Source organism: Lutzomyia longipalpis, chromosome 1 (assembly GCF_024334085.1).
Source record: "Lutzomyia longipalpis isolate SR_M1_2022 chromosome 1, ASM2433408v1".
NCBI lineage: Eukaryota > Metazoa > Arthropoda > Insecta > Diptera > Psychodidae > Lutzomyia > Lutzomyia longipalpis.
The window spans coordinates 16,820,212-16,843,200 of record NC_074707.1 but is presented as its reverse complement, the minus strand read 5'-3'; the positions used below and the strand labels follow the sequence as shown (position 1 = coordinate 16,843,200).

Genomic DNA, 22,989 nt, shown 5'->3' with positions numbered 1-22,989 from the left:
TTTTTTAGATTATCTTTTATGATGATCTTTTAAAAAAATTTAGAAAATTCTAAGCTTGAGATGGTCAAGGAAATTCCTTTTTCTGGACAAGCAAACGAATCGACAACAAAAAAAAACGTCAAACGTTAAAAAGTTTACATCAAACGTTAGAAAGAAAATGTCTACGGTAAAGGAATTTTCAAGTTATTTTTAATCCTTTTTCATCGTTTTTAAAATAAAATTTAAAAAATCTCAGAAGAGCTTCTTGAATAGATTTCTGGTTAAGTCCCCGTTTGAACATTGACAAAGCAGTTTGGCCAAAATGGTTAGCATAATTTTCCTCGAAAATCAGCTTCAACGTGTCTGATTTGAGTAAAATTGAGCTCAAATGAAAGCTCTCAAGAGGCTCTACTTTCGCTTGAAAGTTCAAAAAAGTTCACAATCTGCATAAATCTTTTGAATTAGTTTTTATGGTAAGATGATTTAATTTTCTTCAATTTCTTATTGTATTAATTTATTTCTTTTGTGTAAGACTGTAAATTATATGAGGCAATTATGAAAGCAAATTTTGCAACATTGTAAATCAGTCAATTTTGCATTATCTGAGTGGGGTAAGAACAATGATTTCTTTATATTTTTAAAGACTCATAAAGGTCATAAAAATATAGGGGAGACCGGGGTAAAAATAGTCATTTTGGAATTTTCAAATGCCAATTTCTCCCAAAATATAAATCGGAAAAATCGGAAAAAATTAGGGTGCAAAGCCTTACCAACCTATAATTTTTGACAGTAATTTGGAGGTTATCCGATCAGTACTTTAGGAGTTAAAAATGAAAATAGATTTTTGGCCCATTTCCCAAACTTTTGCGTATTGAGAAAAACGCGTTTTCCGAAGTTTTCCTTCAGTAATTTTCCAATCTGATAATTTTTCTTACTAGCTGTGTTACTACAGAAAACATTGCCAAGGTGTATTCTTCAATAACTTTTAATGATTTTTCTCTACAATTTTTTGAATCAAAACATACCCCTTGGGGTAGATCTAGTCATCCCATGTAAATCATATGGGAGATCGAAATTTTTGGCATATTTTCTATTCATTTGTTGCAAAATGGCGTGTTTGAGAAAATCGTAAAATTCCTTGTTTTAGTGCGTATAAAAGTGAAATTCCTTGTCGCGGATCAAAAGGTGAGAAGTTTAGCTATCAACTACTATCAATCTCTCAGGTGGGAAATCATTGGAAATGTCGGAAAATTCGACCGACTTTATTTAGCCTATTGGTGACTATATTTACCCGCCGCGTCTAAAAAAAGTCAGAAGCGGAAGGGTTTAGGAAAAGCTCGAAAACTCATATTTCCCGTGGAGATAGAGAAAAGTGGTCTGAGACAAAGTTGTAGGCCAGGAAATTTCCTATAAGAATGACCTATCGAGGAAATTTTCTTGCCCTTGGGGAATCCTGCAGATAAGGATTTATGCAAATTGACTATTTTTACCCCGGTCTCCCCTACAGAATAATTTTTGTTGTTGTGCAAAAAAGGCAGTCAAGTGCCTTTTTAGCAATTTTATTTGACAAATTCTAAGGAAACCTAATAAAACGGACATTAAGGACACATTTCTAGCAAATTAATGCTTTTCAATACTGCTAAAATAATTTCGTAAAAACATTTGGCGTTTTTATTATTTAAGAAGAAATATTCAAGGAATCTTTCAATGCAATGATAACTTTTCATGAAATATTAAATTCTAACGCGTTTGCCGGTATAGAGGGAAAGACACGTTTTGGTGTAAGTTGATCAACAAGTTGTTGCTTTTCTGTGTGATCCACATTCCCCGATTGATCGCCCCACAGTGAGAGTAAATTTCAATAAATTTTATAATAATTCTTTATCAGAAAATGTAAGTATATACTGTTTATTGTGGGCAACGAAGCACTCAGAAGGATCCCTTATCTCCCCTGTCGATTGACCCTTTGTACATTTCATCCCATTTTTCCACAAAACTCTCTGATTGAGGAAAACATTTCATTTGGGTTGAAAAACAAGCCTTATAAATAAGCTGTTCTGTCTCTGCAGCTTGATCATTTCTCCAAGTTGGGAGCCACACATTCCGTCGCAGTCTTGAGTGATCTTTCGAGTGTTGAGGACACGCATTACAGTGATTTAGTATTTCGAAATGGCGTCCGGTAAATTGGCCTTGATTAGTGTATCCGACAAGACGAATTTGATCGTTCTTGGGAAGCGTTTGCAGTCGCTTGGATTGAAATTAGTTGCCAGCGGGGGAACAGCAAAGAATCTTCGTGAGAGCGGATTGGCGGTTAAGGATGTGTCCGATATAACGGGAGCTCCTGAAATGTTGGGTGGTCGCGTAAAGACCCTCCATCCAGCAGTTCATGGAGGAATTCTCTCCCGGGACACTCTCTCCGATCAAGTTGATCTGCAGAAGCAGGGCTATGAGCTCATTCAGATTGTCGTCTGCAATCTCTACCCATTCGTTGATACAGTCTCAAAGCCTGGAGTAACGCTAGCAGACGCCGTGGAGAATATTGACATCGGTGGGGTGACGCTTCTGAGAGCTGCAGCGAAAAATCACGCGAGGGTGACTGTTCTCTGTGATCCCTGTGATTACGACGCTGTCTTCCAGGAAATTGAAGTTCATGGAGACACAAAGCTGGAGACAAGACAGAGATTGGCCCTAAAAGCTTTCACGCACACCGCTGCCTACGACGATGCCATCTCTGACTTCTTCCGGAAGCAATACTCCACGGGTGTGTCCCACCTACCCCTTCGCTATGGAATGAACCCACATCAGAAGCCAGCTCAGATCTTCACCACGCTCAGCGAGCTACCCCTGAAAGTGCTCAACAGCTCTCCTGGCTTCATCAATCTCTGCGATGCCCTCAATGGTTGGCAACTTGTACGTGAACTGAAGGCTGCTCTCAATCTCCCCGCTGCCACGAGTTTCAAGCACGTGTCACCCGCTGGAGCTGCCGTGGGGGTACCGCTATCTCACGAGCAAGCACAGTTGTGCATGGTGGATGATATTTTTGATTCCCTGACCCCCGTGGCGACAGCATACGCAAGAGCACGTGGTGCTGATCGTATGTCGTCATTTGGTGACTTTGTTGCACTCTCCGATCCATGCGACGTGGCCACTGCTAAGATTATCTCACGTGAAGTCTCAGACGGAATTATTGCACCGGGCTACGATCCCGAAGCTTTGGAGATTCTCAAGAAGAAAAAGAATGGAGCTTACTGCGTCCTCCAGGTATGTGTGTTTAATTTTTGGGTATTTTTGTGCTTAAACAGTGTTTATTTTTTTAGAACTTTGTTACCAGATTTTAAGCACTATTGAAGCTTACGAACGTCTTAAGAAGTTTCTGAGTTTTTTGAGACTTTTTTGAGACCTTTTGGAGATCTTCTTTATTCAGTTTTCTGGATTTTAAAATCATTTTTATGGTTCACAAATTAAATTTTCGTATTTAAAAACAATTAGAAATAAGATTCAGAATTCCCGAAACTAATTTTAAGTTGACGAAACCATATTTAAGCATCGCGAAATATTTTACAAAATTTTAAGAAGTTACGAAACAATTTTAGGAATTAGTAAAATAAAGTCAAGATTCATTAATCCAACTTTCATGTCAAGAAACAAATGTAGAAACTTGTTTTTGGAATCTACGAAACCAAATTATTCAGTTTACGAAACCATATTTAAGGGTCTAGAAATATTTTATAAAATTTTGAGTAATTTGCGAAATAACTTTTGGGATCATTTTCAATTTTTAGGATTCGTAAAATAATATTTAGAATCCACAAGTCAAGTTTTCTTGTTAACGATGCAAATAAATAACGGTTAGAAATTCATTTAAGAATCAACGAATCCGTTAAAATAAATGATTCAGTTCACGAAACCATATTTAAGGATAGCAAAACGATTTTTTAAAACTTCCGTAATTGGCGAAACGAATCTTTAGAATCATAAATCCGTTCTTTGTGTTAACGAAATGAACTTTCGGATTTTAAAATTCCCGTAGAGTTTACGAAACATTTTTAAACTAATACATAAAGGTTTTAGAAACAAACTTGGAGAATATCAAAATAATTTTAAAAGAATCTCATATTTGAGAAATGAATTTTATTTTTTTTTGCCTAAACCTGTACATGAACCTTTTTATAAAATTTTAATTAAAAAAATAAATCTTCCTTCCTATAGATTGATCCTACCTATGAGCCCTGCCTCTTGGAGAGAAAGACCTTGTTTGGATTGCAGATGGAGCAACGTCGCAATGACATCAAGATCGACGACAGTCTCTTTAAGAATGTCGTGACTAAAGATAAGAATCTCTCTCAGGCCGCGGTTAGAGATCTCATTGTTGCCACAATCGCTCTCAAGTTCACCCAGAGCAATTCTGTGTGCTACGCAAAGGATGGTCAGGTGATTGGAATTGGTGCTGGGCAGCAATCCCGTATCCACTGCACCCGCCTAGCTGGAGACAAGGCTGACAACTGGTGGCTACGTCAGCACCCTAAAGTTATGGGCATGCAATTCCGGAAGGGAGTGAAACGGGCTGAAATCTCAAATGCCATCGATAACTACGTGAACGGGACTGTAGGGAAGGATATGCCGCATTCGCAATTCGAGGCTATGTTCGATAAGGCGCCTAGCGCTCTAACGCCTGAGGATCGTGCTAGTTGGTCTAGTCAATTGTCCGGCGTCTCCCTAGCGTCTGATGCTTTCTTCCCATTCCGGGATAACATTGATCGTGCTCGTCAATCGGGTGTCTCCTACATTGCTAGCCCATCTGGCTCTACAAACGACGCGGGCGTCATTGAGGCATGCAATGAGCACGGAATGGTTCTGGCTCACACCAACATCCGGCTCTTCCATCACTAAATCTACTCCCATCCCTCAAATTATTATTTTTTGTTTTGTTTTACATCATTCCTTTATTGTGAATTCAGAAAAATATATAAGAAAATGTGAATAAAAATTAATGAAGAAGAAAGGAAGAGAAGCTTCTCAATTGGCGGTAATTCCAGTGAGGTTGGACAAGTTTTTGATGAGATACTCATTGTACTCGTTATAGTTCACCGGGGTTGCAGTTACAACACTTATCTTGTTGCGACTATTGTCCTGATAAGAGGAAAACCATCGTAATGGCTGAAAGGAAACTTTTTTTTTGTGTATAAAGTACTTACCCCGAAATGTTCCATTTTGATGCGAAGCTTGAAGATGTAGGTGCTGAAGTGGATGTCATGGAGTGCAGCTTCTCCCTCATCGGGTGTTGTGGAGAGGAGTTCTCCCATCTCCTGGGCACTCTTCCCTATTATCTGCTCAGCAACTTCATCGAAGCACGTCACCCAGCGATTTGATGTCCAATCGCCGATACTCATCTGCGGAATATCGATGAAATTTAGGTCAAATAGAATATTCTAGAATCACGTATTCTCTTGGCATTGAGCTCAAGAGATTAAAGTCAGCAATTTTACAGCAAAAATATTATTTTGTGCTAATTAATTTTCAAAATAATCTCTAAAATTCAAGGAAAATTAGCTAAAGAATTAGGGAAAAGACCAAAACTCACCGAGAGAAGATAGCGATACTTGAAGTTGGGATAGGATGTGCCGCACTTCTCACAGCGATACGTTCCATCATCTTGATCAACAACCTTCTTGTTGCACGACGCCTGCGGGCAGGATTTGTAGACGCAATTGTTGGAACGCACAAGGTGGACAATGCCCTTCGTTTGGAAGTAATCAGCATTGTCTCCCATGCCGAGATTCTTCATTTTTGCCTCATGGAATGTTACCCAATCTGTCTTCATCCCCGTGCCGGTTCCAGTGCGTGTTGAGATGTTCGTATCAATATCCTCGGCACCTCCATTGTCGAACCATCCACGAATTTTGTGCCCTTCCGGAATATCGGGATTCATCTTCATAATGCTGCTCCCAATGAGGGAGATGGACTTCCCGCCACCGAATTCCGTTATACGTGCCCCCTTGATGGCCACAACGGGTTGGTAGGTGCAATCAAAGTTCTCAGCATCGTTTCCCCAGAGGGTGAGATTAACGCTGGCCTTGCTTGTGTCCACCAGCGTCACTTCGCGCTTCTGCAAATCCCGTCCACTTGCACGTGATGTGAACTTGACAACTTCCCCAGACGATGTGCACACGCCAACGACGTCAATCAAGCTGTTGGGCTCCATGTTGGTGATCTGGGAGATTGGGACAAAGTTGAACATTGTCGTGGGAACTTCCATATCGTCGAAGCACTCCTGGATGATTGTTTCATTGTTCAGCGTCAGCTCGTACTCATTCTTTGTGTTGTTGAACCTCTTGTCGGTCGGCTTGAGGCTGCACTTGCTCACCAGGTAGACCTTGTCCACTTCCAGCATATCGTAGAACTTGTCCACCTGATCCCTGAACGCTGTAGCGCGAATCTCACCACTCTGATCAACCAGCTCAAAGCTAAAGAGCTTCCCCTCACCCTTGTCGTTCTTCCACGTCCGTACTGTAGCCTTGTGGGTGACTCTTGCCTTGATGACCCATTTATTCTGGTACGGAGTCAAACTACAAATGGGGTTGATCACTGAATTCTCCAAGGAAATAGAATCATTCAAGTTGGCTTTATTCCTCTGGTTCCCCGGCGTACCAGGAGCCGTTGAAGCTGGAAAATTATTCGTCGTCGTTTTTCCCAAATAAGGATTAGCAGTGGGAGGTTTAGGTGCACCTGCGCCACTTCCACTGCCTCCATTCATATTTGCAGCTTCGGGTTTCTGTTCCAATGCCACGGGATTTCCAATTTTAACCCCCACTTGTCCACCCGGAGTGAGAATTTCAATGTCCAGCAAAACAATTACTCTCCTGCACGAAAATGAGTTTGCTTAAATCTCTCCCTATAAAAAAAATCATCAGCTCCTGCCTACTTACCTCCCAATGGAATTCTCAGGCTTTGTGGGGATGTTGGACGTGTTGAAACGCTTCAGGCGGAAAATGGAAAAATCCGCGAGGCTTCCTTCCTTGAACATGTAGTTCAGCTGAGAAGTCAGCATAGCGTAACTGTGCAAATTCAGCCCATCTGAAATCAACAAACGATATCGCTCATTCTCACTGTTGGGAATTAGCTTAGCCCCCAAAATCTGGAGCACTGGCTGTTCCTGGGCCCCATCGATGAGTCGCTAGATAAGAAAATAAAAAAAATATTAGGTTATAATTTCGCAAATTGTGAAATCCTCTGGGAAAATACGGGAAAACTGCGACTTACCCTAATGGCTCCACGAGAAAGTTCTGGCCAATCTGAAGAATCCATCTTTAGAACACTTTTTCACAGAATTTCCAAACAAAATGCGAATAAATATTAAGAAAAAAATTGCAAGAGAAAATGGTAAAAATTCTTTACAGCTTTTGCGCCTTTTTCTTTAGCAAAGTTTGACAGATAAGAATTTTTTTTTCCCGCTAGGGGGCAGTCGTGAGCTTTGTTTTTGTTTACGTTTCGCGGTGTTTTGAGAAAGTTTAGGTGGAAAAAACTTGAGAAAATTGTGCGAAAATGGTAAGAAAAACGAGTGAAAACTAATTATTTTCTTTTAAAACTACAATAAATCCATTTTACTTTCTTCTACAGGCGAGAAATGCAGAAAAGGCAATGTAAGGATGAAATTTTTGCTTTTAAGGTTATGTTTTCTGGTAAATTCTCAAACAATTCTTTTGGATTTCAGGACAACTCTGGCTCGCTGGAGAGCAGCAAAGGAAGCAGAGAGTGGTGAGAAGGATAGACGACCGTATCTAGCGTCAGAATGCACAGATTTGTCAAAATGCGAAAAGTGGCGCCTGGAAATCATCCGGGATATCTCCAAGAAAGTCGCTCAGATTCAGAACGCCGGTCTGGGTGAATTCCGGATACGAGATTTGAACGATGAGATCAATAAGTTGCTCCGTGAGAAGCGTCACTGGGAGAATCAAATCTCTGCTCTCGGTGGACCCCACTATCGCCGCTATGGTCCCAAGATGTTTGATTCTGAAGGCAGGGAAGTTCCCGGCAATAGGGGGTACAAATACTTTGGAGCTGCAAAGGATTTGCCAGGTGTGCGGGAGCTATTTGAGCAGGAACCACCTCCACCGCCGAGGAAAACTCGTGCTGAACTCATGAAGGACATTGATGCGGATTATTATGGTTATCGCGATGATGACGATGGGATTCTCCTGCCTCTGGAGGAGAAGGCAGAACGTCTAGCCATTCAGCAGGCTGTGGCTGAGTGGAAAGATAAACAAGCTCGTGGGGATACGAATACGGAAGAAGAGGAGGAGGATATCTACAAAACTGAGGAAGATGTAAGAAAATTTATTATTTATTCGTGTTTTAAGGGTTGAAATTAATTTTCTTTTCAATTGTAGAAGGATGAGGCAGCAAAAGCAGTGGATAATGATGATCCTATGGGGCTCCTAGGACCTCGTTTTACAGCTCATGTCCCAGTTCCAACACAAAAAGACATCGAGGCTGCTCTTTTGAGGAAAAAGAAGCAGGAATTGATGGAGAAATATGGAATTTAAATGAATTTAGTTTTATATTTTTTAATTTTTAATTATAATTAAAGGATTTCATTCTTGTACAGCTATAAATTTCTACACCGTTGGTCCGATTGCGATGAAATTTGGTACGGAGACTACTAATACCAGCCCGTTTCAGATGGCCGTATTCATTTTCCCCCCAGAGCCCCCCTTCGTAGCGCCCCCATACAATTTTCATGCTTTTCTGACAATTTTTTGAATTTGGCGCCCTTTTTGGTACATTTTGTTGAAGAGAAAACGAGACGTATGTATTTCACCGCTATCCGTCTCCCTCACACATTCACTTTTTCGCAATTTTCTCGCGTTTTCCGCCGAATTTTCCGGCCGGAAGTAAGTTTTTGCAATCAGGAAGCGACGCCGCGTCGATTGGCATCATTGGTTAGAAAAGTTCGCGAAAATCCATTTCCGGGAAATGAGAGTCGTGTAAAATCCCCAACCGTCAAAAATTTCAAAATTTTAAACACAACGGTCAAAATTTCCGCCGGCCCTAATTTGCGCACGGAGAAGCTCCCCGGGGGTCCCAAAGCACCCATAAGTGCCTCAGGAGCCCCAAAAATACGTTTTATGCCCAAAAATTTGGGAAAAAACAAGAAAATCACGAATTCTGTCGAAATACAAAAAAAAAGTTCGTTAAAGTTCAAATCTTATTATTGAAAAGTCCGGAATACTTCCATGGAAAATATCCGCAGATTTCATCACGACGAAAATTGTAGATTAGAGAAGTTTTTCTCTGCAAAATGTGTCAAAAAGTCGACACTTTTGTTTTGATAGGTGTTGTTTTTGGGCGTTTGTGAAAATAAAAATTAATCTCCGTGTTTCCTGGGGACCACAGTGCAGGATAGAAGGTGCAAATAGCTCGTAAAAATGCTGGCCATCATCAATCGGATACTTGACTGGTTCAAGAGTTTATTCTGGAAGGAGGAGATGGAGCTAACACTCGTGGGATTGCAGTATTCCGGAAAGACGACTTTTGTCAATATCATTGCCGTGAGTTTTTCCGCATTTTCACCCCCCATTCATGCGATTAAATTAGATGTGAAAGAAAGGGAATTGCGCTCAATACCAATCATCGGTGACTCATGGTCTGTCGGTGCTTCAATGTTGGGATTAGTGGAAGAAAACAAAGTGATTACGTTCCCTGATAATGCCAGCTGGAAGTGACATATTGATCGTCTATTCCCACTCATATCTAGTGCTCCTCAATCCACTATTTTGCCCCCTCTGAACCCATGACTACCTACTGAACACGATAGTGATGCCCTCAGAGAGCGATAAGAGCTGGGAATCCAGAGAAAGTTTCTGCTGGGAGAACAGCTGACGCTCAAGAGAGCCCGAGAAAAAAATTCCCAAGAAAACTTTCTCATAAATGTTCAATTTTTCATGCCATTCCAGTCCGGACAATTCAGCGAAGATATGATTCCAACTGTGGGCTTCAACATGCGCAAAATAACAAAGGGAAACGTCACAATAAAAGTCTGGGATATCGGAGGTCAACCTCGATTCCGATCCATGTGGGAGCGATACTGTCGTGGAGTGAATGCCATTGTGTGAGTACATTTCCTCGCCTTCTCATTGTTAGCTTTTAGCTCACAAAGTCCTTCCTTTGACCATTCTGCAGATACATGGTGGATGCTGCTGATCTGGACAAGATGGAAGCATCCCGCAATGAACTGCATTCGCTGCTGGATAAGCCACAGCTCTCGGGCATCCCTGTGCTAGTCTTAGGCAACAAACGCGACATTCCTGGTGCTCTTGACGAACCTGGACTGATTGAGAGAATGTAAGTACCTACAGAATTGGGGCATATGACGAATTTCTCTATGATTTATGGTATTCCACGGAAAATGTTTTAAATTATTTTTGATAAGGAATTTCTCTAAAATCAGCGGATAACAATAATGTAATAAAAATTTAACTTTTTATTTGAAAAATCTAGAACGGTTTATAGCTTGAAAGGCTTGAAGTTTTAGAGACTCAATTCACATTAATGCGGAAATCATTAATTTAAAAAAGGTTAATGATCAAATGTGATTTAATATTAACTCCTATCGTTTTTAGAAATTGAGATTATTGGTCGTTTTTTCACCTTCAATTAATAGATATTTTCTATTCTATTAAAATAAAAAATAAATAAATGTCTTTTAGAAAATAAAAGTTTGATTTTGTTGAACAATTTTTATTCAATGCATTGTTTAATCATCTTTATAGCTTATGGATAAAGACTTTTCTTAAAATTAAAACAATTAAACGAGTTATTATTTTATATTTGATTGAACCTTGCGAGGTTATACTGTAGGCGTTTTAATGGTCTTTCTTTTTTTGCATTTTTTACGCAAAAATTAAGCATTTTCAAAATCGATCTATGGGAATGAAATGTTCTATTGGTCGTTAAGGGAATATGGGGTTCGAAGAAAACTCTGATTGGCTAAAAATTCGATCGAAGCGTTCTCATTGGCTAACACTTTCTTACGGAGTAGGGCATCGTTGCAAAGTTTATTTGAACAAATCCTAGTCTCTCCTAAAATACATTTTTCTTTACATTTAAAGAAACTAATTAAACGATATCCGTGGAAAACTTCGAAAGAATCACAGCTAAAAAGCTAGAATTGCAAGAAAGGCTAGTCGAAAACTAATTAAATCATTAAAATTGATTTTAAAAAATTTAATGAAAAATAAAATGTAGTCCCTATATTTTGTCTGTTATAAATTATCAATTTTTCTATTTTCTGGTCGTCGTCAGGTAAAAGATTTATCGTTCAATATATTACATACCTATGAACATATTACTTCCCAAAGCTTACTTACGGTCCTTAAAGGGTTAAATGCGTCTCATAAAATTTTCCCTTTACCTTTAACTCTGTTTTATTTCCCTTCAAATCACCCGATATTGTGTAAATTATATCCGGATATTAACGAATTTGCGGCTTTTTTAAAATTTTCTTTTTAATTATTTACTTTGTTTAGGATTTACATAAAAATAAAAATTTACGGATACGAAAAGACATTATTTCTGATAAGAAAATATCCTCAAAATGCTCCCATAATCCCTTGATTGTAAATTTAAGCAACGTCCATTGTCTTTTTTGCAGGAATTTGGCCACAATTCAAGACCGAGAGATCTGCTGTTATAGTATTTCTTGCAAGGAAAAGGATAACATTGATATAACCCTGCAGTGGCTCATTGCCCATTCGAAAAGTCAAAGCCGTTAAGGAGGATATTAATATGCGGTGTAGTGAATTACAATTTTTGAAATGAGAGGAAGGATCTCTGTGTGTGCGATTAAGGAAGGAGAGAAGAGCAGAGCGAGAGAGAGAGAGAGTGGAGAAAGTCAAGTGGAAATGATTTTCACAAAATAAACATTATAACTATGATTGTAATTTAGAGAAGGGAGTTCCATTCTTATAAGAAACGTTGAGATGACACGCAATTGAGGATCATGGAAAAAAATCCTTTGCAAAAGAAGAAAGTTTCAACTCCATTTATGTTTTTTTTTTAATTTCTTTATTTGTTGATTTGTTTTTTATTTTATCTTGGCATTGTAAGAGCACAGCATTGAAAGGATTTTGTCTGTTGAAAATGATTCTTCAAATGGCACAACATGTTGTTTTTTTACGTAAATTTTCTTTTTGTTTTATATTACAAAAAAAATACAGATTTTTTGCCTTTTTAGTTAAATTTCATTATTTGGAAGAAAAAGAGTTAAAAATTGTAAATTTCAAAATGAAAATTCCATGGAAAATAAATGCAAAATGTAATTTGGAAATATAATCAGACTGGAAAAAAAGCTCGAAGGAGTTAAATGAGGAAAAATCCTCAGATAGGCTTTCTAATAAATTTTCAATGGAATTTCAGGCGATAAATTTTGCTTTTCCACACTCTCAAGATTAATAGGAATTCTTTTTATTTATAATAATTGTTACTTGTAAGCCTCAACTGATAATGTGTACATATAAGAAGTTGAATTGGGTGAAAGAAAGGGTGGGTGGGGCATGATAAAAAGGGGAAAATGTGGGAGAACTTACCATTATTTTACACACAACTAAAAGAAAAAAAAGTGAAAAATAGCGTAAGAACGAAAATATTCTAGATAAAAATTATAAAATATACCTTTTATGCAAATACAAGATTTAGTTTTTTTTGTATATGAATATTATCTTGTTTTAAATTAGGTGATTATTTGTGGATAAAGAAAATGTATAATTATGGATTGCCATCATCACTTTCAAAGCATTACAATTTAGTGGAGGGGAAAAAGAGCTCAATATTCTGTATATTTCTCTATAAATGAAAGCCTTAGAGAAGCAAGCAGAATTTATTTAAAAAGATCTTAAGCAAATATCTTCCCAAATAAATCACGTTTTTAACACCCAAAATGAGAATGAAAAAAAAATGAGTAAATTCTGGGATTTCTTTGAGAAAGTGTACGTGTGCGATTACATAGACTTTGTGGCTTTCCTCTTATTGAAAAATTACAATTATTATTATATACAAAAAATGTTTGTTATTGGGCATGATTAAAAGCAAAAAAAAAACGTATGAATATTATAAACGTAGCTATTAAAACAAAATGTAAAACCAAAATTTTCAACTTACAACTATGTGCAAGATAATATGAGAAGCATTAAAATAGATTGAGAAAAATAAAACTTTTTAACTAAACACACAAAGATTAAAATTTTGTGTCATGTTTTTGGTGTTTTTTGAACGATTTTTTTAAAGTAAAATTATCGGAAAAGGAGGTTATTCAAACCTGCATGGATTATGCTTTTCCTCTATAGGAAATGGTGCACGTGAAAAACGTCTTTCCTAACTTTTGTGGAATCGACAAACAGACTGAAAAGAAATGAAAAATTAGCCGGAAAAAATTAAAGATTTATTCAAAAAATGTAAGCAATGACGTCATGATTGTGTTTCTTGTCCCTTTGAAGCATTAACGATAATCGTTAATGCTAATGTTAATCGATAATCGATAACGATAAGAAACTTTCGCTTTAAAATTAATTTAAATATTTTTCTCCAACTCATTCATGCCATCAAATGTTTTGTTCACAAGCCAAGAAGTTTTTTATGAGTCACAGAATTTAATTCATAAAAGTTGAATTTCCCCTAAAAATGTGGTTTATTATCTTTTGTTCATACGAAAGAAATATAAACCTTTTTTTACGTGAACGTGCGCGGTCCCTTTCGCCAACACTTTTAATTTCTTACCGCTGCTGCTGCAAATGGGATAAGTTCTGTGAAGATGTGACTCGGTGTGACCATCACGTTGACAGAGAGACATGTGCTGGAAATTCTTTCTTTTCATCCACAATGTGGAATTTCCTTGCAATTCTCTGCCCATTGCAATGGTTCCAGGAGGTTGATGAAGTTGCCATCGTGCAAGACAAGATTTATTTGAAGGTAAAAGCTCCCCATTCATTGATTGCCAATAAGGAAGAAAAAAAAGGATGAAAAATGAGATATAAGTTGGAGGAGGAAGAGATTGAATCGCACACCTTAAATCCACACGTTTGATTCAATTTGAAGCTCATCTCGCCAATGAGTCTCACAATCGACACATCAGACAGCCAATTAAACGGCTTAAATGTGCCTCCTCACCACGAAGTAATTTTGGCCAAACGGTCTGCCCATAAACACCTCGCGAAGACAACATTGCGCGGAGATCATCAAGCAACAATACATCATTTTATCCCATTTAACCCCCATGTCACTATCAGCAGTGATTGATTGATGATCGATGATTGCCACAAAAGTGGATCATTTGCATCGTAATAGGTAGAACGAAATGCTCTTAATACGAACTTACCCAAAAGCATTCTTGAAGAAAAAATAAATAAAAGAAGCACGTGATGGGATACCTCTGATCCTGACATTTTTACAAAACTATTTACCGCGTGAATTATTGATTAATTTGCCCCATTTTTCCTTCCTTAAACGAATATTATATTTTTATGATTCTTCAACAGGAGGAAATGATTGGCGAGAAAAGTTAATGTTTTATCAGTGACCCAAACTACTAGTCGTGTAGATCAATCTCCAAATAAGGTGTGAATTTCTGTCTTATTTACTCACACACGCGTCGAAGAGAAGAGATCGGATAAAAAAGGTACCCATTTATGATTAATTATTTTGGGGAAATTTTTTAAAAAAGAAAAGATAACCACCAATAGTTGTTAGGAAAATGATTAATAGTATCGCAGAGTAAATAATTACTGTACTCTCTTTCATTCAAACTACAGTTTTAGTTTGTATATCGTTCGTTATTCTGGTCCACATATAGGCACCCAGGTAAAATACATTTAATAAAGAAGAATTTCAAGGCAAAAGACAATTCGCGGTATGCTCACATTCGTGGGAGGTAAATGCACAATAAGGAGATTATTCATTTCATTATGAAAATTTTTTTTTTGATGGACCGTTGCGATAGATTAAAAAAAATACAAACTTTTTTTTCAATGAGATTTGTTTTAATGGGACTAATTGAATTAGACAAGTTTTTCAATATTCAATAGGCAAAAAAGAACAGAATTACTGACGTTATTTTAAGCATTTCTGAGGAAATATTTTCTTGCTTTTTCCAGCCATTTAGTATGGAAAATCATAGTCTTTATAACCATTTATTCTTCCTGCTTAATCGTCTAAAAGATTACGCGCATATTCCAATTATTTCTTTCATTGAAGTTTTATCCCATGCAAAATTGAATAAACCTCTTAAAAAATATTTTTATCTCCTAAATGTTTGTTTATCTCTTTTCCATAATTTCTTCTTCGATTTTTCCTCGTTGAAACGGTTGAAACTTGAAACACAACCCTCCGCGTGGCGACGAAGAAAGTTTTGTACCTTTTGTGAGGTGTCGTGCGCCAAAGTAATACTGGTAGTTAAAATAAAGCGAGAAATTTAAAATTAATTGAAATTACATATGTTAAATAGCAATTCAACATTCCGAAGTTGTAGTAGAAATTTGTCAGGGAACAATTGTTGAAATTGAATTATGATCTCAAAGTAAAGGCTTGACTGCAAAGCCTTTTGGTGAAAGAAGCGAGTCCTATTTGGTATTCAAAGCAACTTGTTTGGAATTTTCATGTGTTTTTAAATACATTTAATGCATTTTGTGGTTGATCGGAAATCTGTGCGGAGGGTCCCGGATATGAGGTTTAATCTTCCACGAGAATCATGTTTCCTTTTTTAGCTTTAAAATTATGCTCCTTTTTAGCCTTTTGATTGTGGAATATCAAAGAGATAATTACTAAATCGGTTTTATAAGATTTTTAAGCTTTTTTTCTGCGTGAAGTATGAATTTTTAACGAAAGACTTCAATGATTTTTTCAACGTTAGACGACGAACCCGATTGAAGAAAATTGAGGAAAAAAGGAATCAAATGTAATTTTTCTTTATTACAGTGAAGCATTCTAGAGGGGAATTGCGCCATATTCTGACGAGTTATTCATCTGTGATGGAAAAAAAACAGCTACATAGGTATACGTGCAGATGGATATGACATTGTTTTGTCTGCTTAGGAAGCCACCCAGGAAAGATGCCTATTAGCATTCAAAGGACATTCCCACTCAGTGTGAGATATGCGTTCACCAAATAGCTTGGTTTGGCTTTGTCGTTTTGGTCCAATTATATATTCCTTTTGTGTCGTCTCGTGAATTCTTGGAAGGCATAACGAAATTTTTCTTCACTGACTCTGGGCATCGCCACCCAATTCTGTCATTGGTCAGTGGATCATGGGTAATATCGCGCGTTGTACAATGCCACAAAGGCCAGATGAAAAATCCCTCCATGCCGTGATTTTGTTACACCTTTCTTTCTCAAAGGAACTTACATACTTCTTTGCGCAGCGTGGAATGAGTTATATGCGGAGTGAGAATTCAAAGTACGAGCCCCCGTGCCAGGAGTGATTGCAAGAAAAAATAATAAATGTAAGTAATACTGCATTGAATATTAATTTATGTGCCAAAAAGGAGTCTCCCGGTATTTGATGTGCCATCAATTTTTTTTACGTTCGCTCCAAAAATTGTATTTGCCAGAGAAATACGAGGTGAAAGATATATTAGTTCCTGGAACGCGCCAACTTGTGAAAATACTCTTCCATCGAGATATGTGGACGTAAAACAATTTATTAGCACCTGCTAAATTAATTGATGCTTAATTGATTTTTGTGCTGCGTGAACGTAGCATGGTGAATGCTTAGTATTTTCTCACGAACTCATCGCAATGTTATTTGCTCATTTTAACCCCCGGAATCATCAATGGCGTTCATTTCCTTTGATGTGATGCACCAAAGGAAATTGTGGTGCATTAATTCTTTTTTTTTAACGTTCATGACAGCTTTTGAGCTATGCACCACAACCGCCAATTTTAATATTCACAATCGGTCGTATGTAATTGTTTTTGCCAAAACGCCGACATATGTAAAAGTCCCTGCTGAATTTACCTTTCTTTTTTTTTTCATCTTTAATGTCTCCACACAACAAATACACGTTTACCTGAGTATAAATGTGTACATTTTATTAATGTTAAGTTTTTTATTATCCAACTGGAGCTCCACCGAAAAAAAACAAAGGCGGGAAAAAGACATTATAAAGCAAATAAAATAAATTTTTGCAATGAATATTGACATTATGGTGTTGATAGCTAATTTGATTATGAATACACGATGGGGCTAATCAATATTCTCCATGTATATTTTTCATTTCCTCTCTTGTATGAAATTCTTCAAGGGGATTTATGCTACAGTATGCAGCAATGAAGTCTCACATGGCGGGTCTTGTGAGTATAAAATAAATCAAAAGACTTTTCAATCAAAGAAGCATAAATTTAATCAAATTGAGATGAAAAAGCATCAAAGAGCAATTTCTTTAAATTTAATTGCATCGTATCTGTGACATTAAATTCAAAATATCCATTCAAGGAGATAAACCAGAGAATCAGCATAATTTGTGCTATTTCTTGAGAAATCGTTCAGAATGATTTCTGAAAATTTTTGTTTCTTCCTTTACGTCCTTTTTGATGAAGTGTATGTTGTGGCCAATTAACCAGAAACACTATTAAACACATCTCTTTGATACTTGGAATTGAATACATTTTTCAGTCCTTCACGTTTTTCCTTTATACATATGTGTACGAAACAGTGTTGTTCGTCTTCAACACCGTGTCCACTTTACTCGCGCACACTGGCCAAATGGACAATGTGTCGTTTGGATGTTGTGTGTTGTGTATGGAACAGCAGCTACTCGCTCAAGAGATGCAACATATCTCCAGGAAGACATGAAGAAAAAATGTTGTCACACCACGAAGAAGGTGGATCGCTGTCGTGTACAGTGGAGATTTAATTAATTCAAATATTTTTCGGTTTTCTCTCTCCATTGCTCTTTTTGTTTCTCAATTTAATTTAAACTTTTGTATTCACCATTCCAATGAATTTATTATGTATTTGATTGTAAAGAAAAGGTTACCAGGATCAACATGTCTCTTCCCATTGAAATTAATTGATTTGGATTCATTTTTTATAATGTTTTTTTAGAAAATTTTTGTATTAAAGAAAGTGTTAAAAATTAAAATATTTTTAAATAGAAAATGAAATAGAGGAGACTGTGGTTTAGTTGGTCCTACTTGTGGAAAATAATGTACACTCTAAGACTAAAATAAAATGAAAAGTTCTGAAAAAAATGTTTTCTTTTATAATTTCTTTTAAATAACTCTTGAATTTCAACGATTTTGTGGTAAATCATTTATAAAATAATTAGACATAGGCCCTGTTTCTCTTATTGATTTCAATGTATAAGAATTATTTAGTATTTTTATGATTGATGCTAAAACCAAAATTTATGTATCCAGTTCTTTTGGAATTTTAACTTTAGCAGGTACACACGTTCTTTAAATCTAAGTTTATCTTTAAAATTAAATAAATTTTGTAAGGATCTCAATTTTAATACAAAAACATCGTTTTTGATTTTCTGTTTGTATGCTTAGAGATCTCGTAGCTACCTATAGTTGCCCATAGTGAGGTAAAATGGATCAATATATCACTCAATGCTCTGATAAAATAAAAGAAAAAGGTATAGGGCAAAGTGATAGGACCACCACTGGCACAATTACAAAAGCAAAAGAGTGTCATCCAGTTTGCTGTCAGGTTACATCTTTTGTTCAAATGCTGGTCATTTCAGGGGTTCCCTTCTGATGTCTTTTCGTGCACACAAAACGAAGAATGCACCAAAGACAAGAGTCGAATTCTCTCCTTTTGCGAGGGTAATAAAGGGCGAAGAACCAAAATGCTGTACTTCCCATCGTCTTTTCACTTTATTCCTTCTTTTTTTTCTGCTCTCTCAATTCATCCTAAATCAGGTGAGTTTGAAGGTCCAAGAAGAAGGAGTTTAGTGTAATTAATTAGTGTTGTATTTTTGGGAGGGATTTAAGGCTATTTTAATGAGAATCTTACATGCTATATACGAATGTATCTACTGTAGGCGATTTCTTGGAATCTGATTGGGATTTTTTTTTTGCAAAATGTCGTGAAGACAAATTATTCTTTTGTCTCACTTGGAGTGGGGTGGCTTTGTAGGTGGCCTCTGATATGAAGTCAGATATTGATATTAAGTTCATTTAGCTGATTATTTGGTATGTAGTGTAAAAGTTTGATAAATTTTGGAATATATTTTTAATAAATCTTTTTGAAAGAGAATAGTTTCGTCAGGAAAATCCCAAAAATAATTATTTTGCATTAGTTCATCTAATTCGCATGCTTATAAAAAATCTACCAAATACAACATAACTACATATAACGCAATACATACATACCTACCTATTTTCTTCAATCCCAAAACTTTTTGAACAGACACGAAGAAATCGCAGAAATACTGAGAAAGGAATAAAAGGTAAAGAGAAAAGTGGTAGTGATTCAGGCCTCGTCTTTGGAAATAAATGTATTCGTTAGTCCGGTGTCCGAGTGATATGTATATGTACATTGTATATAGTTTACCCTAAGAGAGGTGTGAATATAATCTGATAGAATTTCAAACATTTCGTGTAAATTAAAATGTATTATACGAGGTTGACTTTATAAATGTCCATTGGACTCTCTTGCTATGGCACAATATGCATTTTATTTATTGCACTGTGCATTTTGTTATTTATTTTCTCTAAATTCCCATTTAGTGCTAAACAAACTGTTTTTTTAACTAATATCAATTCAAGGACTTTTCTGTCTATAAATTTGGAAGGAAAATATTAAAAAAAAATAAATATTTTTGATAATTGCGTCAGTTGATGTACGATAATGAGGTGATTGTCAGGTGTGTGAGGAGTTCCTGATTGATTACTTCTTGGCAGTTTTGTGAGTAAAAGATAGGAAAATGTAAATATCAAGAAGAATTTGCATTCAATTCAGCATCAATAGATGGCGATTGTCAATTAATAATGGATAGGTGATGTGTTTATTAGATTGGTAAAAGCATAAATTTGTCACACAGTGACGATTGTCGAAAGCATTTTCATTGATCTTCCATACCTGCCAATTATGGGAGAGTAAGCATAAAATAGTTTATTTAATTGAAAATAAATTTAAATAATTGCTAACCTATTTTAAGTAAAATATTTTCAACAATTGAGAAAAAAAATAAAATAATAAAAAATATTTTGGCGCTACGTCCCATATAGGAACAGGGCCGGCCGCCCTATATGATGTTGTTGTTCTCCTTGCGGAGAAGTAGTGGGCGGCCTTGCTAGATACTACCACGTGTGGGCCATTTTACGGATAGGAGTGTATCAATCTCCTGATCCAACCGATCAACGTGATCTAATTGCACGTTGGCGGATGGGGCGCGTTGCCGGGTTCTGTATTCGAACCGGCGACCTTTGGATGCGCACTCAAGCGCTCTATCCACTGCACCCCAGGCCCAACAATTGAGAAAGTTCAACATTAATCTTTTATTTGAAAATTAATAATATTGGGGAAATCGTCTTCGATAAAGTGATCAAAATGAGTAAATAACAAACAGAGAACATGTGTGGTGGTGACAATGTAAACAACTCAACGCTTTATATAATTTTGTGATCGCTCGGAGCTATTTTTAAAATTCGTTGGCTGCCAAATAAAATTAAAAATAATTTTATTTAGGCTTCAGGCGCCGTGGCTTAGTTGGTTAAAGCGCCTGTCTAGTAAACAGGAGATCGTGAGTTCGAATCTCGCCGGAGCCTACACATTTTTTTGAAAAGTAATTTTTTATTTCAAGATAATATTTAATTAAGTTCATTAAATTCGAATTGTGGTGTATTGATAGTTATATTATGCGCTTTTTCGAAAAAAAAAATTATTGAACTTCCAATATCCATTAAATCCGTTCAATTTAATACTTTACACTGAGGTTCCGCACAACAGCCTAAACCTTTGTATGTAAGAAAGTCCTTATACGAAGCACGGAAATAAAAATTTGTACGTCTGTACTGTAACTTAAGGTTTATTGTTATTGTTATAAAGATTTTTATATAAAAACCTCTACAGGTTTATTATGTATAATTTGATTAAATTATGTAGGTAATCCAAAAGGGTTGCATACTTTGCAAATAATATAATTTTCTAAATTGATTTTTATGAGCAGCCCAGTTGAAAGCTTTATTGTTTCATTAGTAAATTGCAATTGAAGTAAAAAAGAAGTACAAAAAATTGCATTTATACACAACTTATTATGCTTATTTGAATCAGTCAAGGCAATGTGTACACCGTGCTGAATTTAAAAATGCATTTCGCGAGAAAACGTGGTTTATAAACAAGTTGCCATGACGACGTGTAGGTGTAAACGTGCCTCTTGAGAGCCCAACGATTGGCCAAAGGCGGAGCACTCAGAGCCTCATTGGCCGATAAATTGTTGTCAAAGTACTTTTAATACAATCTTCTTGAGCGAAGCAAAAAAAAAAACACAAAAAGATGAAGAGAACAGTAATGAGATGGAGAAAAATCTCTTGTACAAAGAAAATCATTCGGGAGTCTTGCGGCGTGATGTACGCCATGGTATGAAAGTGAAAACAAAAGCCCCCAATGCCATTGACAATTGAGCCAAAGCGCTATCAAATTCATATTTTATTCATAACTCACGGACTATGTTCTTTTCGGGAGGGTTTGAATATAATTTTCATTCTTTTCGTCTTGTGCTGCCTTACAGTTTACAGCACCGAAGAATCCCAGGTATTTCAGATATGTAATAAATTTCAATATGATTATACAACAAATTGAATCTGTAATTTGTTTAGGTATATTTGAGGAGCTTTCAGCAAATTAATGCGCTTTCATTAAAAATTTTAGCATGATTTATGAATAGTGTAGAATTTTATGTAATGTCTTTAACATAAACTATACATAAATACGTTATTTTTTACGTTGGACATTTTGCCGAAGAGAAACGTCAAACGTTAAAAAAAACCGTCGAATTAGTAGTTTAAAGAAACATAATAATGTCGTTGTAATAGTTAATAAGCGATAGTTAATAACAAAATAAAAGTCACTTGTTTAAAAAAAGAACCATAAAAGATAAGAAAATAAAACGTAAGTAAAATCTCAAACGTTAGAAGTAAATTGTCAAAAGCTGCTAATTCGAATTCAACAACCGTTAACTGATTTCAGACATTTGTCAATTTAGGAAAATCAGGAAAATTTAGAGTCATTAATTTAATTTTTGTTGAATATGTTTGACTATTTACGTACTTATCTAAAAAATATGATTGAATTCGTTATTACAGTATACTATTGAAAACCATCTTCTTTCAAGCAACCTTGATTAAAATTTTCATTTATTGTAAAAAATCTTACTTGACCGATTTTGATGAAAATTTGTGGAAATCTACATATCGAAAATTCGGATTATCTTTTTTCCACCAGTTAGTATCATATTAAGCCCTAAGTGACAAACAAGCGAACCATGACTGTTGCAGTAGATCACACCTTGGCCCTTGTTGACCACCTTGTAGGATTAATTCAAAGGCATACGTGCGTATTATACATACATACATACATTTTAATAGGTTTAGTACTTTTACATTTGATTATGTATGTATATATAACTACATAAGAATTGAATTGCCAACATAAAATCCACCCTCGTCACGATGATGCGCATACTAAATGTGATCATGCCTTTGAGAAATTATCGCCTGCGCAGCTGACAGTGTATTGAAACCCCATGGGGTGTAACTTTTCGTTGGTGTTCCTTTCGTTAAAAATGTGTGGCAATTTCCATCATCTACAAATTTACTCAACTTAGCATTGAGGAACTCAATGAATGTTTTAAGAGTTTTATCGTGATATTAAAAGGGCTGTGCAATTAGACTTTGTAATTATTTCACGTCATACGCCAAGACAAAAAAATTCGGTAAGACAATGTTCTTTATATCGTTGGGGCGCAGGGGCGGGAGGAGGAGGGAGCCCTTTGCGGAGACGTATATCCTGTCAT

At 36.3% G+C, this 22,989-nt stretch overlaps 4 protein-coding genes and 1 non-coding gene across 5 annotated transcripts; 4 read left to right on the top strand and 1 right to left on the bottom strand.

Moving 5' to 3' along the window:
• The first annotated feature begins 1,706 nt into the window (after window positions 1–1,706).
• On the top strand, window positions 1,707–4,981 carry LOC129793640 (bifunctional purine biosynthesis protein ATIC). The gene is made up of 3 exons (XM_055833806.1): window positions 1,707–1,872; window positions 2,049–3,240; window positions 4,189–4,981. The coding sequence occupies exons 2-3, from the start codon at window positions 2,149–2,151 to the stop codon at window positions 4,867–4,869; spliced, it is 1,773 nt and encodes a 590-aa protein (XP_055689781.1). The 5' UTR covers window positions 1,707–1,872; window positions 2,049–2,148; the 3' UTR covers window positions 4,870–4,981.
• Window positions 4,896–7,412, bottom strand: LOC129793630 (replication protein A 70 kDa DNA-binding subunit). Its single transcript, XM_055833795.1, has 5 exons — window positions 7,240–7,412; window positions 6,906–7,153; window positions 5,561–6,839; window positions 5,175–5,369; window positions 4,896–5,109 (listed from the first exon to the last, which is right to left on the bottom strand). Exons 1-5 carry the CDS (start codon window positions 7,282–7,284, stop codon window positions 4,996–4,998), a joined length of 1,881 nt encoding a protein of 626 aa, XP_055689770.1. The 5' UTR covers window positions 7,285–7,412; the 3' UTR covers window positions 4,896–4,995.
• A 21-nt stretch (window positions 7,413–7,433) lies between these two features.
• LOC129793623 (pre-mRNA-splicing factor ISY1 homolog) lies at window positions 7,434–8,581 on the top strand. Its single transcript, XM_055833782.1, has 4 exons — window positions 7,434–7,524; window positions 7,597–7,619; window positions 7,691–8,303; window positions 8,367–8,581. Exons 1-4 carry the CDS (start codon window positions 7,522–7,524, stop codon window positions 8,520–8,522), a joined length of 795 nt encoding a protein of 264 aa, XP_055689757.1. The 5' UTR covers window positions 7,434–7,521; the 3' UTR covers window positions 8,523–8,581.
• A 682-nt stretch (window positions 8,582–9,263) lies between these two features.
• On the top strand, window positions 9,264–13,200 carry LOC129793616 (ADP-ribosylation factor-like protein 8). Its single transcript, XM_055833769.1, has 4 exons — window positions 9,264–9,527; window positions 9,933–10,087; window positions 10,159–10,320; window positions 11,630–13,200. The coding sequence occupies exons 1-4, from the start codon at window positions 9,405–9,407 to the stop codon at window positions 11,748–11,750; spliced, it is 561 nt and encodes a 186-aa protein (XP_055689744.1). The 5' UTR covers window positions 9,264–9,404; the 3' UTR covers window positions 11,751–13,200.
• Window positions 13,201–20,669: 7,469 nt separating this feature from the next.
• On the top strand, window positions 20,670–20,743 carry Trnat-agu (transfer RNA threonine (anticodon AGU)). The gene has a single exon. It is a non-coding gene; the product is annotated as a tRNA-Thr (tRNA).
• The last annotated feature ends 2,246 nt before the right edge of the window (window positions 20,744–22,989 follow it).

Bases quoted from the DNA above. Each gene is read 5' to 3' on its own strand.
- LOC129793640 (XM_055833806.1), top strand. From the start codon at position 2,149: ATGGCGTCCGGTAAATTGGCCTTGATTAGTGTATCCGACAAGACGAAT. The intron at 3,241-4,188 runs GTATGTGTGTTT...TCCTTCCTATAG, and splicing joins GAGCTTACTGCGTCCTCCAG to ATTGATCCTACCTATGAGCC.
- LOC129793623 (XM_055833782.1), top strand. The intron at 7,620-7,690 runs GTAAGGATGAAA...TTTGGATTTCAG, and splicing joins AGAAATGCAGAAAAGGCAAT to GACAACTCTGGCTCGCTGGA. The intron at 8,304-8,366 runs GTAAGAAAATTT...TTTCAATTGTAG, and splicing joins TCTACAAAACTGAGGAAGAT to AAGGATGAGGCAGCAAAAGC.
- LOC129793616 (XM_055833769.1), top strand. From the start codon at position 9,405: ATGCTGGCCATCATCAATCGGATACTTGACTGGTTCAAGAGTTTATTC. The intron at 10,088-10,158 runs GTGAGTACATTT...ACCATTCTGCAG, and splicing joins CGTGGAGTGAATGCCATTGT to ATACATGGTGGATGCTGCTG. The intron at 10,321-11,629 runs GTAAGTACCTAC...TCTTTTTTGCAG, and splicing joins CCTGGACTGATTGAGAGAAT to GAATTTGGCCACAATTCAAG.
- LOC129793630 (XM_055833795.1), bottom strand. From the start codon at position 7,284: ATGGATTCTTCAGATTGGCCAGAACTTTCTCGTGGAGCCATTAGG. The intron at 6,840-6,905 runs GTAAGTAGGCAG...ATTTTCGTGCAG, and splicing joins CCTGAGAATTCCATTGGGAG to GAGAGTAATTGTTTTGCTGG. The intron at 5,110-5,174 runs GTAAGTACTTTA...TCCTCTTATCAG, and splicing joins TCAAAATGGAACATTTCGGG to GACAATAGTCGCAACAAGAT.